General features: G+C 49.3%; 1 protein-coding gene across 2 annotated transcripts in view; it reads left to right on the forward strand.

The window, feature by feature from the left end:
- Positions 1-15989, forward strand: part of SLC5A1 (solute carrier family 5 member 1) — a 42136-nt gene that overhangs the window by 22161 nt on the left and 3986 nt on the right. Inside the window, exons 12-15 of one of the 2 annotated variants that reach the window (XM_034438518.2) lie at positions 198-366; positions 4915-5130; positions 5652-5754; positions 10125-10336. In XM_034438518.2, the coding sequence (XP_034294409.1) occupies positions 198-366; positions 4915-5130; positions 5652-5754; positions 10125-10336 (700 nt within the window). Of the gene's footprint in view, positions 1-197; positions 367-4914; positions 5131-5651; positions 5755-10124; positions 10467-15989 lie in introns of those variants that run through there. The other variant, XM_087880625.1, reaches the window with a different exon arrangement.

A 15989-nucleotide genomic window follows, 5' to 3' on the forward strand; every position in this document is an offset into this window, starting at 1 on the left:
CAGAAACAAAAACATAGAAACACGCAAAGCGTATCTTTGCAGTCATAAACCTATGAATAAATGTTCAGTCGCCCCTGAAACAAATGTGGAGAAGCAGGACTCGGATCCCTCTGCCAAGGAAGTTCTTGGGCACCTTTGTGGTTCATTGACTGGGTTGGTGTCACCCAAGGCCTCTCTCTGCCTTCTCCTCCTCCCAGGCTGTTCATCCTGGGCCTGATTGGCATCAGCATCGCCTGGGTGCCCGTGATCCAGTCTGCGCAGAGCGGGCAGCTCTTTGACTACATCCAATCCATCACCAGTTACCTGGGTCCACCCATTGCCGCCGTCTTCTTCCTGGCCATCTTCTGCAAGAGAGTCAATGAGCAGGTGAGCAGCTGGCCCTTGGTTGGAGGGGGGGGTCAACCTCTTGCAAATCCTGCTAGGTGGGCCCCCTTCTTTCTCTGCCTCTCCAGCTGGAGGAAGCCAAAAGGAAGCCGGAGGGAGGTCCCCTGTCGGCTTCAGGGCTGCAGGGTCTTCCAGCCCATAGAAGCTCAGCCAACTCCCCCCACAAAAGGAGGGTGTTTATGCCCAGGACACGGAAAGGGTGTGGTTTCCGTGGCACAAGAGGAGGAACAAATGGCAGGAGCCAGGGAAAGAGGCGAATGTTCCATCTCCCAGGCTGCAATCTTGCCGTTGGCTGATGCAGGCATTCGTCTTAAGTTTGATTTAAGAACTTTGCTTACCTGTCACGAGACTTCTTATCTGATTAACACCTGTGTTGAGTCAGTGTAGTTATTTTCGTTGCAGTCAGATTTATTAGACTGAAAAGATGCAATCAATTGGCCGGATCCATTTCTTAATCGAGTGTGCCTGAGCAGTCGGTCCCTGGGAGGCTCCTAGTCCTGGTGCTAAGCCAGACTCCCTGGCAGGACGGAGCACCGGAGGGTGTTTCTTCTCCTTTGGGCTGCCGGCATCTTCCTGGTGCTGCTTTCAAACAGCAGAATTGCTGCCCAGTCTTGGTTTTCCGAAGGATTTCCAGAGTTCTCGGGAAGGCTTTGATCTGACGCCACCTGCGATTTTCGTCCTTCCTATCACCTGGCCAGTCTCCCTCTTTACCCTCTGAGGAGCACGTCCATCAGAGCCTCTGCCTCCCCCAGAAGCTCTCCTGGGGGCCAGAGGGGTCAGTGCAAAGAGCCCCCTGAAATGAATCAAGCACTGTGTGTGAGCAGGTGCGCAGGTAGCATCTCGGCCTCCAACCCCCAGCATTTCCTCAGCCAGTTCTGGTGTCTCACAACATCCGAGCAACCTCTTCGCATGTCCTCCACTCTCCCCATTTCTGCTCTCTCCCCTTTTTCCTCAGCCTTGTTTTAATCCATCACCTCCTTGCATCGAAGGAGCTGAGAGGATCAGTCATTACTCAGCCTGGACCCAAACCAAAGACCCAGACGAAAGCAACCAAAAACAGCTTTCACGATTTAGCGAGAGTTACCTTTGGTGAGATGGGTGTGCATAAGTTTAATAAATAAATCAGTGCTAACCTAGCAAACCAGGAGCCGCCAACCTAAAAGGCCCGTGACTTACAAACTCCATGCCTCCAAGGAGATGGGATGAGTTTTAAAGCACCTTCCTGCCTCTCATGAAAACTGCTGCTTAAGCTTTAAGTGATCTTACAAGAACAGGTAGTCCTCGATGTATGACCACAATTGAATTCTGGGAGTTGAAGTCCACACCAGTGCTGAAATCTAAAAATTTTCTCTACCGGTTCTGTGTGCGTAGCTTTGGGGGGGGGGTTCCTGTGACTGAGTGGGCGTGACCAACTTGATGTCACTCACAGCCACGCCATTCAGTCACATGACCACCTTCACAATTTCTATTTCCTATTCTAAAACCCTATTTTCCCCTGTTGCGAGATGCCTGCAGCCGCAGCCTCTTTTTTTCAGTGCGCCTGGAGGCGCTTCTTGTGCCGAAAGATGCAGCGGCTGCAGGCTTCTTGTAGCTAAACTTACCGGAGCTGCGCTCCCCTTCTTAAACCCGTGGGGAGAGGGCCAGGCCCGGCCGCGCCACCATGGAGCCCCCAGCGCTTTCCCTTTGGCCTGGGCAGTGGCGCTTACCCAGCTGGGCCAGTGCGGTTAGCCCTTCATCTTGCCGAAGACCAGGTCACCGCACTTATAGTCGTGCGGCCAGCCAGAGCGGGACATGGTGCAGGCGGAGAGGCCCTGCTGTGGCCACCCTGGCTGAGCGATTGCAGTGCCTCTGCAGCAACAGGCGCATCTTTGGCCACCTTGCCCACCTTCGCCTCCATGCACTGCACTTGGAAGGGGCCTCCGCCATTCTCCCTCCCTGCCTGGCTGCAGTGTGCACACGTCCACCTGCCCTCCTGAAGCAACCCTGCCACCGTTCGCTTTCATTTTGCGGTGGGGGAAGGAAGAAACCGAATGGCGCCACGGCGGCACATGCACATGTGCATGTTTAGCAGCCCCGGGACGTCTGCGGACAGCCTGCCCTCCTGGAACACCATTCATTTTCATCAGCCACAGCAGGCAACAGTGTGCATTTAACAAGGGGAGCATCTTGCATGTGCCACGGTGCCACTGTTCGCTTTCTTCCTTCTCCCATCATGAAATGAAAGTGAAGGGTGGCGGGGTTGCTTTGGGAGGGCAAGCTGACGTGTGCACACTGTGTAGCCAGGCGAGAAGGGACAGCAGCGACGGCCCCTTCCAAGCACAGCGCACGGAGGTGAAGGCGGGCAAGGCAGCTGCAGCGCGTCTGTTGCTGTGGAGGCACTGTGATCACTCAGTCCTGATGGCCCAGGCCGAAGGGAAAGCACCGTGGGCTCCATGGTGGCACGGTTGGGCCTGGCCCTCTCCCCACACTGGGGGGGGGGGGCTGCCACCTTGCTGGCTGCCGAAGGCTTCCGCGCCTGTCGCTCTGGTTCTTCACTGGCGGGAAGCAGCTGTTCTGCCCCAGCTACGGACCCCAAAGAATGCAGGACACACAAAGTCCGTACAAACCTTGGTTTACTAATTAAGGACTACTAATGATCTTTCTTAGTAGTTGTTTGAATACAAGTACAGTTTAAATCAGTCTTTTCTGAAGAAGGGCTGTTAATTTTAATTTCATTAACAGCTGACAAGACCTCCTCCTGAGGAGCCACTCCTGCCTTTTAACACCTCTGCACGCTTGTGCATCGAGAAGAGGCTCCTCCTCCTCTTCCTCTTCACTTAAAGGAGCCTCTGGAGGTTCTGAAGGCCCTGGCTGAATCCCTGCCTCTGGCATCACATCTTCTCCAGCCTCCTCATTGTTTGACTCGAGCGCCAGCTGCACATGCTGCTGGTGCAGCACCACACCAGCCTCCTCGCTGTCAGAATCAGCTAGTAACTGCACAGGCCGCTGACGGGCCACAGCACCGTGGCTGACCCTCCTTCCCCCAGAGCACGAGACTCTGCGGGCCAAGTTCCTGGAGTGGCGCCAGCGGTCAAAGAGAGCAGGCAGGTGGCTGAGTGGGAAGCCGGTGGACTGCTTCGGAGCCCCAAGCCCCATGGAGCTGGCACAGGAGGCAGGCGGGCCTGGGTGGAAGCAGCACCCCTTTTCTGCAGCATCCCCCTCCCCTCTTTGGATTGCCCTGGGGGGAGGGCCCTGCCTTTGCAGAAATGGGCCAGGTGCATGTGCAGCAGCCCAAGGATGTCTGCTTGCCCTCACAGAGGACCGCTGCCGTCCCTCTCAGCTCCAGCTCAGCATCTGCATTTCCACCAAGGGCTGCCCACCCACCCACTGGATGGGCCGGGCTGGACGCTGACCTCAGAAGGCAAGCGGGCATGGGAGATTGCCAGGAAAGCAGCGTGGAAGTCAGGCAAGCATGGCAGGGCTGTGGGGAAGGGAGCAGGCTGCTAGCTCCCTTCCCTGCAGCTCTGCCATGCTTGCCTGCCTTCCACATGGCCTTCCGCTTGCCTGCCTTCACAAGCTGGCCACGGGGACACCGGAAAGACAAACTTCCAAGTGGCCTTAATGATTTGCTAAAAGGATGCAAAGGACCAGCTGTCTGCAAGGAGTATAAATTCTTCCATTCCCCACCATCCAGTCAGAGCTGAAGAAGCTTCTTGGATGAGAAGCGAAACATCTTCAAAGAAAAACCAGAAAGTCCAGTTACCTTTTTAAAAAGCACCTTTGGGACAACCATGACCTGCATGGCTGAGAATCTCCATAGACATTGAGTCAGAATATTGTTTTGGAGTTTCTCTAAATCGTGAAGGTTGCTGATAAGTTGAATGTGCCCCATATCTCTTTCAGCCATTGGTCTCAGATGGTATAGACTTCCTGTCAGGCTTGCCCCAGCTGGATACCTAGGGAAGAAATACCCTCAACTCCATTTTGTTGAAGTGATCGGTTCTTTTACTAGGAATTTGAGGTTGCAGTAAAAGCAGGCCAGGACTAAAGTTCCTGTGCAAAAGGTTACCAATTTTCCCCTCTTCTCCCAGCCTTCCCCCCTTGACTGGCCCATCTTCGACCAGTGGTGTGCCAATTAGGTGTTTGGGGCCTCTTGGCACAATCTGCATTCCTTTCTCAGGCTCTGCAGCCTTGAAGACTAGAACAGGCTGGTTCCCACACCTCTGGTTTCTGTCAACCTCCCTCACACACACACACACCCGGTCATCTCTACATGCCAATTGCCTACTTCCTCTCCCCACCCCACCCCCAACAATGGCAGGATGCCAGCAAGGCGCCAAGCTGAAGATGGCAGATCTGACACTCTCCTACTCGAGCAGGGGGGTTGAACTAGATGACCTCTAAGGTCCCTTTCAACCATCATTCTATATCTATCTATCACAATATGTGTACAATTGTGAGTCCAAAGAGTCACCCAGTTTTGAGGAATACAATACCACAGGACGTGAAGGGGAAGAGGTTCTCCTAAGTGCATTTTGTTGTCTTTTGCAGGGCGCCTTCTGGGGCCTGATGGTGGGACTGGTAATTGGGCTCTCTCGAATGTTTGCAGAATTTGCCTATGGCACCGGCAGCTGCGCTGTGCCCAGTGAATGCCCAGCGATCATCTGTAAAGTGCATTACCTCTATTTTGCTATCATCCTTTTCGCTGTCTCTATCACCGTCATTTTGATCGTCTCATTCCTAACCAAGCCAATCGATGATGTCCATGTAAGCAATGCCCCTCCTTTTCCTGATTTTCCCCAACTCACTTCTCTCTTCCCTGCCCTCGCTGAGATTTTGGCCACATGTAAAGAAATATCTGTGGGTAACAACTTACAGGGGCTCGCCAAGTCTCCGTCCAACCAAACCTATCATGAATGCCCAACATGGCTGAGAATAAAAGGAAGAGCCATTTTCCTTCACATCCACCTCTGGAGCTCTCAGATCTGAGGCAGCCACTCCTCAGGTTCAGCAGAAGTGAAAGCCAGCCGGGTGGGAGGAAACCGCTTTGAAGCCACGTTAGAGAGGATGCTTCTGTCTTGTTGGGAAGTTCAACACTGCACGAGCAGTTATATAACATGTTGTGTTGTTCTGCCAGAGGTATTGGGTACCGAGTGAGTAGGAGTAGTGGAGTTACCAGGGCACTTCTAGCCGTCCCTTTTGAACCAAGACTGGGGCCTCATGTTGACCTTGTTCAAGGTCATTTCAGCTGCTCTGCTTCATTGTTGTTATTTTTGTTTCCTGAAAAGCTTTATCGTCTTTGCTGGACTTTGCGCAACAGTAAAGAGAAACGTGTTGATCTGGACGCAGGGGAGATGGTGCAAGGAATGGAGGACTATGAGGAAGAGCCAGGTGAGATCACCTTTACCATGAAATGTTGAGTTATTTGTCTAGGACAAACCAGACCAGACCTCTCCTAACCTATCTGACCTAGATATCAGAGGGAAGAATTTTAGCCAAGATGCTCACAGGCATCCTAGTTCATTGGAGAGTGATCACTTTTTGGAAAATCAAATTTAGGTTGCGATGCTAAAAAAAAAAAATGCCAGGAGAAATTTTGATATGCGTTTATCTCCATATTAGTTAAGGATTTTGCAGCAGATGTTCAGAGCGTGCCTGAATTATTATTTTTGCACCTTAAAATTTATTTATTTATTTAATAAATAATAAATTTATTATTTATCCCCCTCTCAAATTTGAAAATGAATGCAGTCATTTAAAAAAACTATAAATGGAGAAAATCCTAGTTTGCAGTGGAATCCAGGTTTTGCAGGGGAATCATGGAGAGTTTGAGTGGGTGGCATTAAAATGCCCTGTTGCCCCTCAGCCTGTTGTGAATAAAGGAGCAGCAGCAAATGAGGAGGGGGCTTCTTTGAGTTCAGGGGAAAAGACAGGATAGAAATCTTATAAATAATATTATAGTATTATATTATTATATGGTAATAATGATACTGGTTAAAGCACAAGGCTAGAAAGGGGAGACTCTGAGTTCTAGTTCTGCATTGGGCGCGAAGCTAGCGAGTGACCTGGGCCAGTCACTTTCTGTCAGCCCTAAGAAGGAGGCAATGGCAACCACCTGAAATCTGGCCAAGAAAACTGTGTGGACTTGTCCAGGTGTTTGCCAAAACTGACTTTAAGGCACAAATCGCACACATAGATACTTTTAAAAGACAATAATGTAATATAATAGTAATCATTATATCAATATTGAAGTTCTGTAATTGGAGCTATTAAGAGATGAATTCTCGGCATCTTCAGATAGTTGCCAAAAGCTTTCCTTGGAGGAAATGAAGTCAGTTGAAAAACCAACATATTTTGTATAGCTAGGAGATAAAAATCAAATGCATTCATATAGAAATTCAGTCATATTATTAATAATCCTGGGATTAATGACCATTAAAACAAAGACTTTGAAATATCACAGTGATATGATGGTTGCAAGTAAGGATAGCTCTGCCTGGATAGCTCTGCAGACAAAGGCACTGTAATTTAACACCAGCTGTCTGCAATTAAAATAAATTCGAATCTCACCAGGCTCAAGGTTGACTCAGCCTTCCATCCTTTCTAAGGTAGGTAAATTGAGGACCCAGTTTGTGGGGGCAATAAGATGACTTTGTATAAAATATACAAAAGTATGAAGGCTATTGCTTAACGCACTGTAAGCCGCCCTGAGTCTCCGGAGAAGGGCGGCATATAAATCAATTTAAAAAAAAAAAAAGGGACATACAAACTTAGGCTGTGACAATCATTTTCAGATCATGGCTATAACTGTTCCTCGTTCTCTGACTTGGTGGTTCCCTGGCTTATCTCAAGTATTGTGTACTGTTCTGGTCACTAAACAGGAAGATGCGCTAGTGAAGGGATCAAAGAAGGGCAGAGATCAGGGGATTAGAAAGTAAGTGACATGAAGAGACTGAAGAAGATAAGCAGATTTAGTCTGGAGAAAAGGAGAAGATAGTAGCCCTTTCCAAATGCCAAAAAGAGGGTGAGTTCCTCTCTATGACCCTGAAGTTAAAAACATGTAATAACAGTCTTAAGTTATAGGAAAACAGATTCTTATAGAACGATAGAAAGACATTTCCTAATAGTAAGTAAGTAGGCAAGCTCAGCCGTGGGATGAAGGACATACAGTAGATTCATTAAGGACCGTACGCTGCACATGGTTTTCCAATCAACTGAATCCGTCTGATAGTGGGACCATCCATCTCGCCTTGTTCCATCTGATCAGAGAGGCTATGTCAGCATTACCAGGTGTCTTACTGAAGTCTAGGTCCTTCACATCCACACTGGTCCACAAATCTAGCCTCCGTGTAAAAAAAGAAGAGCTCTAAGATTTGTCTGGCCTGACCTAGTTTTAATAAACCCGAGGCCTCCTGTTCCTACTAAGTGCTTGCAAACTGGCTGCTTGATCTCTTTTCCACTATTTTCCCAGATATTGAGGTCAAGCTGCTTTGGTTTGCTGTTTCCGGCCTTCACTTCTTTTTTAAGCCGGGAGCCTTAATTTTTCTCCAATCTTCTGGTCCTTCCTCTGTACTCTGGGACCTGGCTGTTCCCTCCCCACATCCATGGGCCATGGTTTCCTTTTGCAAAGAGAGATGCAAAATAGGAATTAAGTAGTTCCAGCTTCTCCCCATTGCTTGTCATCATTTCCACATCTTTTCCTAGCGATGATAAAAAAATCATCCTTATTCTCTGATATTCTACTTTGTAGTATCTTTCCATTTTTCAAATTTGTCCTTTTTGTTTCTTGTTGATAGAGAGCCATTTGTGCACCCGGTGGCTTCATCAGAGCCCTCCCACTTTTAAGTTTTTTCTATAGTATTGTTTGTATTGGGGCCTCAATAATCTCCTTTCTGAGAATCTCCCAACCCTCTTGAGGGTTCCATTCCTTCAGAACCCTTCCTACTTTTTCCCGTCAGTTGCTGAAGTCAGATCTCCTGAAATGTAGAATAGTAACCAGACAACTTTTGGTTCTGCTTGCCTGCAGGGTGAATTCTAGGAAGACAACGGTCATTCACTCTTGCCATTCTCTCCTTCCCATGCCAGCATTTCTCCTTTGTTAGTAAGCATGAAGCCCAACATGGCTAGTTCTCTATTCCAGTCTTTGGATGATGAAGTCCTCTACAAAACAAGAACCCATAGAACAGGCGTGTCAAACTCAAGGCCCATGGGCTGGATCTGGCCCATGGGGTGATTAGACCTGGCCCGCGAGGCCGCCTCGGAAACAGCAAAGGACCCGCCCGCAGTGCCTCTGCCAGAGAAAACGGGCTTCCGAGCTCCATTTTCGGCTGGGACGGCCTCCTGCAACCCTCTGCCAGCAAAAACAGAGCAAAAACACATGCGGCCCTCCGCAGCTCTGTTTTCGCTGGCAGAGTGTTGCAGGAGGCCGTCCCAGCCCAAAACTGAAATTGGGAGCCCATTTTCACTAGAAGAGCACTCGGGCCGCTACAGGCACCCCTGACATGAGTGACATCAAGCTGGCCATGCGTACCCTGGCCTAGCCCCCCCCCCAGCCTCCCAAGGTCAAACACAACCCTGATGCGGCCCTCAGTGAAATTGAGTTTGACACCCTTGCCATAGAATCTTCCACTTGCTGCTTTGGTTGATTCCCAGTTGATGCTGAAGTGGTTGAAATCCCCCTTGGCACTGTGATGTGTTTCCTGGACATTCAAGGACACAATCTGCAAAGATTTCTGTCACACCTCCTGCCTGGTTGGTGGCCTGTAAAGCACACCCACACCAGGGTCATTTTATTTTTTATTTTTTGCTTTTTTCCTTTATTTTCACTCAGATGCTTTCGGCAAGACTTTCACACTTGATGTTCTGAATTTACTTGTGTTGAAATTCCTCACATATAATATGACACCTTTTCCCCCTCCCCTTGTTGGGCTTTTTTTCTTCTCAACAAATTATACCCTTCTAATTTTATATTCCATTCATGCGATCCATTCCACCAACTTTTAGAAATACCAGTAATGTCACCTTTCCTCCCTGTGCTAAGACTTCAGGTTCTCCCTGTTTGTTCCCCATTCTCTGAGCACTGAGGTACAAGAAGCCTCTGATTCTCAGCACTGGCCTTCTTAGTTTTGCCTCCTGCATCTCCTGGTGTGTTCTGGGGCCCCTCCCTCTTACCACTTCCTCTCTTGATCTCCGGTGCCTACCTTTGGGCAGAAACTTTGACTGGCTTCTGATTTCCCTTCTACTCCAGATGTAGTTTAAAGTCTGCTGCATGACCTGAGTAGAGTAAGGTGTCTTCCAGACATGCCCTTGCTAGTCTTTGTGAGGTGCAACCCATTTCTTGCTTGCAGGAGCCCTACCTCTAGATGGCACAGATTGTGGTCCAGGAAGACGAAGTTTTCCCGAGGACTCCACCCCCCACCCCAAATCCTCCATTCCGTCTTCAGGCCATGTCTGCCAGTTGGAGGCATGGATGAAAATCCCACCTCTGCCCCAAATTCTTTTGCCTTCCTGCCTAACTCCTTGTGGTCCTTTGAGATTCTTTCCAGTCTCTTTTTTGGCAATGTTATTTGCTTCAACACGAAACAGAATGAATAATGATGGTCAGTAGATTTGATAAAAGGAACCCTTTCAACTCTATGGTATATTGGGGCATATAAGCAAACTGTATGAGAATAGGATGGTGGAGCCTTAGGAGGATGTTCTGGGCATGAAAAGGTCAGTTTGGCTTCTACATCTAACAGCCGGCCATGTTGTCCTTGCAGCCCAAGAGAAAGAGACCAACTGTTGCAAGAAAGCCTACAACTGGTTCTGTGGCTTGGAACAGACGGGCCCCAAGCTGAGCAAGGAAGAAGAGGAGGCCCTGCAGCATAAGTTGACAGACACGACGGAGGAGCCCTTGTGGAGGCGCGTGGTCAACATCAACGCCATCATCTTGCTGTCAGTGGCTGTCTTCTGCCATGGATTTTTTGCATAGGTCAAACATTTTGTTTTATTTGGGAATGAAGTTCTTGATTGCTAAATTGCACTGTGACATCATAATCTGTAACTTGCACCTTATCAGATTTGAAACTCATTTGTCAGGAGAATCATTTAACTCATCCAGTTAACTGAAAACATGACCAACTGTGAATGCCGTTGATTGGGAGGGGCCGTGTGGGTCTGCGGACTCTCCTCAAAGGGGACAATCCTCAAATGTTTTTAATCCCCGTTTTTGGATTGTGTTACCAAAGTGTGTGTGTGTGTGTGTGTGTGTGTGTGTGTGTGTGTGTGTCAGAAATTCTGCTTTCCACTTGTTTTTCTCTTCTTGTTTTTTAAGTGTATGATTTGCACAGGAAAAGTGTGTAAGTTCAGCTGCCTCAGTAGGCTGATTTTAATATTGTTTTGGAGGCAGAGTCTTCTAATCTTGCTCCTCTTTATTTAAGACTCATGCAGAACTGTTTCTACCTGTATTAACTTTGGAACTGGAAGTATTTGCATTGAATTGTTAATACCTAGTTCAGTTAGAATCGGCTTGAAGTGGTTTGAATCTCTTTCCCTGGGACCAGGCATGCTGATGTTATTATCATCCTTTGTAATTTGGATTTACTGTATAACTGTAAATATATATATATATATATATATATATATATGTTTTCTCAGGTTTTCGCGGGTGTTTGTATGTAGGTCTTTGGTTATTCGGGTCTTCTCCCACGTAAAATTGGAAGTGTCTTGGCCGGATAACCCGAAGACCCGAATAATAGACCCGAATATATTAAAATCACTGTGTCTTGTTGAAAAAAACAAAATGAAGCAGAACTCCTGCCTTGCCCCCTGACACCAGAAATCTATTGAAAGCCTGCAGACCAGGTCATCCCCATCTCTTTCTGCCAGGGGCCAGTAACTGGGGGAAAGCAGGGAGGGTGATGCAACTGGGGGCTAAGTGTCTGGCCCTGGTTGACGCTAAGACTGCCTTGGAGAAAGCAACTTTTGACTTAGGAGCCAACCGGGTGTAGGGCTGTGTCTGGGATCAAGAACCTTCGCAACCACAGCCTAACCTCAACCTTCTGAGACTCTTCCCAAGAGGAAGACTAGGACTCACAAGCAGGAGTTGATAGGCTCTGACAAAGCGGCTGTTTTTGCAGGACCATGGAGAGCTCCCAGCACAACTAACAGGGAGCCCAGAGCTTCCCTCTCTCCGAAGTACCAATAGGCGAGAATACTTGGAGTTCAGCAGGGTTGAAATGAGGGGTCCTTGGTGCTCTCCGAGCTTGGTGGTTTTCTTGCAGACGTTTCATGACCCAACTAGGTAACATCATCAGTGCTGAATTGGGTAATGAAGCATCTTTAAGAAAACTACCAAGCTCAAAAGACTTCACAGCGCCATTCACCAGACAGTTCTCTCAGGCTCCAGAGCCGGCCAGAAGCCTTCAGAGGCCCATAAAGAGAAGTGACTCCTGGAGTGAGATGGAGCCATCATGGCAAGCAGCCACTGATAGCTTTTCCATATCTTTGTTCCACTTTCCAAAGCTTTTCATTTAATTTGTGGTAATGGGCTTCACAGGTTCACTATCTGTGCTCTATGGAAGATATCGTTGTACCAGACCTATAAGGAGCAGTTGCTGGCAGCCACTTTCAGGCTGAAGGTGCCCTTGGCCCAGACTGGTGTGTCACGGCTCCCCTCAGAAAGAGCCTTTAATGTGTGTGTGTGTATAATAGCACTTGTTTACTTTCAGTCCCTTGGAAATGATTCCAGCATACCATTTTCTTTTCTCCGAAAGGCTCTGCCATTTGCCGTAATGAAAAGGAGGGTGGAGACATGGACCTCCCTGGAGAGACTCGGATGCCTTCCCTGTGGGCTGTGCTGATCTTGCTCCAGAGAACTCAGCCTGCAGGAGGGACCCCCTCTCCCTGAGCCAAACTCCCAAAACGCAAGGAAGAGGCCCATGAAAGCCTCTCCACCTGTTGCCCCCTCGGAGTACCCTTGCTCAGAAAATGCCCTCCTCCCCCAAGGCATGCCAGCAGCAGGAGAGTGCCTGGTCCAGGGAGACCAAAGGCCAAGCTCTGGGCAAGACCCAACCCTTGTGATGCTCCAGAGTGCCCCTGCACCAAGGGCCCTGGTAGGGTGGTCCCTCTGGGGCTTCTTGCCTTTGGTGCTGGCTCCACAGATTGCCACAGGGCTGGAAGAACAGGGAGGGTCTGCCTCGTACACCAAGTCTTCTTGCTAAAGAATGGGGACCTTGCTCTTGGTGCTGCAGAATGCTGGCTCCACTATTCGCAGCGTGACATGGCCTGCTTTGGGGAGCAAAAGAGGCAGCATCGCAGCACCGGCTGCTCGGTGTCACTGCAGGCCCAGCAGGGCTGCAGGGAGATGCAGGATGAGTCCATTTTAGGAACCTTTGATTTAATTGCAGGGGACAAAAGTGTCGGGGGCCGACAGATTAATTGCTGCATTTTCCTCTTGACAAGACAAACTCTCCCCCCACACACACAAAACTCAACTCCCCAGGTTTCTGGGTGACTAAGTTGTTTGCTGCTCAAAGCCCTGGAAAACCCAGATGAAAAATTACAGCTGCCTCAGATCTCTTATTTCCAGTCTTCTGTCAGAGGAAAATGTGGAAGTTGGACCAGAATGCCAACTTGGCCAGAGAGGTTGATGGGGGCAGGCCCCTTCAGAAGGAGGGCCTCCCACTTGGACGTCCCCACAGACCCTGAAATGAAATCAGGAAGGGACCCCACCATGGTCGCCACTCTTCTCTGGGAAGGGTTGATGGAGCCCTAAGGGTGGGGAGCAGAGACCCCAACCTCTCTGGGACAAACTCCCTGGGGAAGACCTGGGGCTGCCCCATGAGCTCACTCTGGGTCCTCCCAGACAAGAAATCCAGGGGAACCATCTTAATGCTTCCAGAGTTGGTTATGGGGAGAGGCTTCAGGAAGGCCATCAGAAACCAGGCCCTTAAGGGCCCCAGAGTGAAGCAGACAGGAACGAAGCCCAACAGGCCCTGGGTACTGAAGGACAGGCAGATACATCAAAGTGGAAGGGGGCTCGGGGGCCTTTTCCATCCATGGCATCTTTATCAACTACTGTGGCTGGGATCACACGAGGTTCCAGCATCAAGCATAATTTACAAATTGCAACAGACAATGAGAAGTAGCAGCATTTGCTGGGGGAGGAGGAAGGCAAGATGGAGGAGGTGGGTTGGAAAGGGCCAGCTTTCCTTTGCAATGCCACATCTGCCCCTCTGGTTCTTTAGAGCCCCCCTCAAATCCCTGCGACATATTAAACCAGTCATCGTGATAGTTGTTGCAGTAGAATTCATTGCCCACATGTGACTCTCCTCTTTCACTTCATCTAGAGCAGGGGTCTCCAAAGTTGGCATTCTGGAAGTCCACAAGTCTTAAAGTTGCCAATGTTGGAGACCCTCAACAATGGTGTCCTGAGAGGGGAGAAAAAGACCTTGAATCCTCCTCCCCCATGGCTGCAACACTTCAGGGCTGCAAGAGAAGACTTTCCCAGACAAAGAAACTCCATTATTTTTCCAAGTGTATAAACTTTACTGAATAAGTGTACATTGGCACAGAAGAAGCTTTGGGCTTCCTGTGCATAGTTCATTTCCCCTCTCCCCACAGGTCATCCCCAGTCCCTTACGTCCACCAATCACTTCTGTTCATTTTGTTTGGGGAACCAGACGATCGCTGTGGCATCTGCTCTGGCTGTCCTTGTGCTTGTAGGCCATTCCCCCCACCCTTGCATTCCAGTCCACCACTACCCATTCTTTGTCAAGCTGTGAGCAAAGTGGAATTTAGATGAAAGTCTGAGTCAGTCCTGACCCTGAGGCTGGCGCTTCCTGTGGGAGCTCTGGCATGGGCATAACTCAACCCCGTGGCTACTTTGAAAGTGCTGCTGTGCACCTAGTTGTTATACGCCACTTCTGTGAAAGGCAGGAGCTTGGCCCAATTAGTCTGCTAATGATTTATATAATAGCGCAGGTATTGCTCTACTGAGTTGGCATCTTCAGCCATCTCATTGGTACTTGGATGAGAGGTCCCTGGGAGGAGCCTATCAATTTTAAAAATTCCTGCCAAAGTTTTGCAGTGAATTACACCCCCCTGTCAGAGATAATGTGCTTTGGGACCCCATGAGCCGAGGTGGTGCAGTGCTTAGAGTGCAGCACTGCAGGCTACTTCAGCTGACTGCTAGCTGCACTTCAGCAATTCAAGTCTCACCGGCTCAAGGTTGACTCAGCCTTCCATCCATCCGAGGTGGGTAAAATGAGGGCCCAGATTGTTGGGGGCAAGAGGCTGACTCTGTAAACCGCTTAGAGAGGGCTGTAAAAACACTATGAAGTGGTATATAAGTCTAAGTGCTCTTGCTCTTGCTATGTAGTCTGTAGATGTGTTGCACAAACATCTTGGCTAAGGCCAGGCAGAAGGAATCTCGAGACCCGCCACAAAGTGTGCTTGCTTCAAAAACAGGCTGATGACAGTCCAAATTACTGGGTTCCCAGCACTCTCAGGCAACTCCACAATAAAGCCCCTGGGTATCTCCTGCTAGGTGGGTTGGCTACTGACAGTAGTAAGCCTGGAGCCTTCCCAGGTAGGTGTTTCATGGAGGCGCACACAGGACAGCTGGCCACATAGGCTCCTATGTCCTTTTTCATCTTCAGCCACCAGAACTGTCTCTTCACCAGGTGAAGAGTGAAGACAAACCCAAAATGCCCTGCAGATTTTGCATCGTGGTTCCTCTCTGCAGGACCAAGCTTCTCTGGCTGGCTGGGATGTGCATTTTACTCCCCTACCAAGCCTTCCTTCATCAACTGGCCATCTTTATGCGGATGCATCACCCAGCCGGCTGCACAGAGACTGTTCTCTGCTGCCTCGTGAGCATTGGTGCTGAAAGCTGCCTGGATGGGAAAATGGAGTTAACTGCCTCCTCTTGGGTACTTCTGTGCTGGGGCATGCGAGAGGGCATTGGCTAAGAAATTCTTCCCACCCAGCAAGTAGCGAAAGGTGAAATTGAAGCGGTTAAAATACTGAGCCCATCAGACCTGCTTAGGGGACGGCTTCCTTGGGGCCTTTAATGCCTCCAGGTTCTTGTGGTCCGCCCACACCTTGAATGGAATCTTAATGCCCTCTAAGAACTTCCTGCAGGTGAGAAGAGTCCATTGGACCATGTAAGCCTCCTTCTCCCAGGTGGCCCACCGCCTCTCAGTATTGGACAACTTATGTGATGTGTAGGCCCATGGTTGCAACTCTCTCTTTTTGTTCCTCTGGAGTAAAACCACCCCTGCTGCCACATCATTGGCCTCTGCTTGGATCACGAAAGGCTCATCTGGGTTGGGCTTCAAAACTGGTTCAGCAGCCAAGAGCCACTTCAGCTTTTCAAAGGCCGCCTGACATTTGATGGACCAATTTAATGGCTGACTCAGTTTGGGCTTCACTCCCCCTTCCATATAGAGCAAGTTGGTGATGGGCAGGGTTATCTGGGCAAACGTGGGGATGGACTGCCTGTAGTTTGCGGATCCCAGGAAGCTCTGTAACTGCTTTATTGCCTGGCTACTGGGAGCAGTAAAATTCTGAAGGTGGTTCCCAGAAGAACTATCCAAGTTTGTGTAGCCTGCATGACAATGATTGTTGTCAGGCATTGGTGA

The sequence above is a fragment of the Pantherophis guttatus genome, chromosome 17 (genome assembly GCF_059756535.1).
Source record: "Pantherophis guttatus breed Tessera chromosome 17, ASM5975653v1, whole genome shotgun sequence".
NCBI lineage: Eukaryota > Metazoa > Chordata > Lepidosauria > Squamata > Colubridae > Pantherophis > Pantherophis guttatus.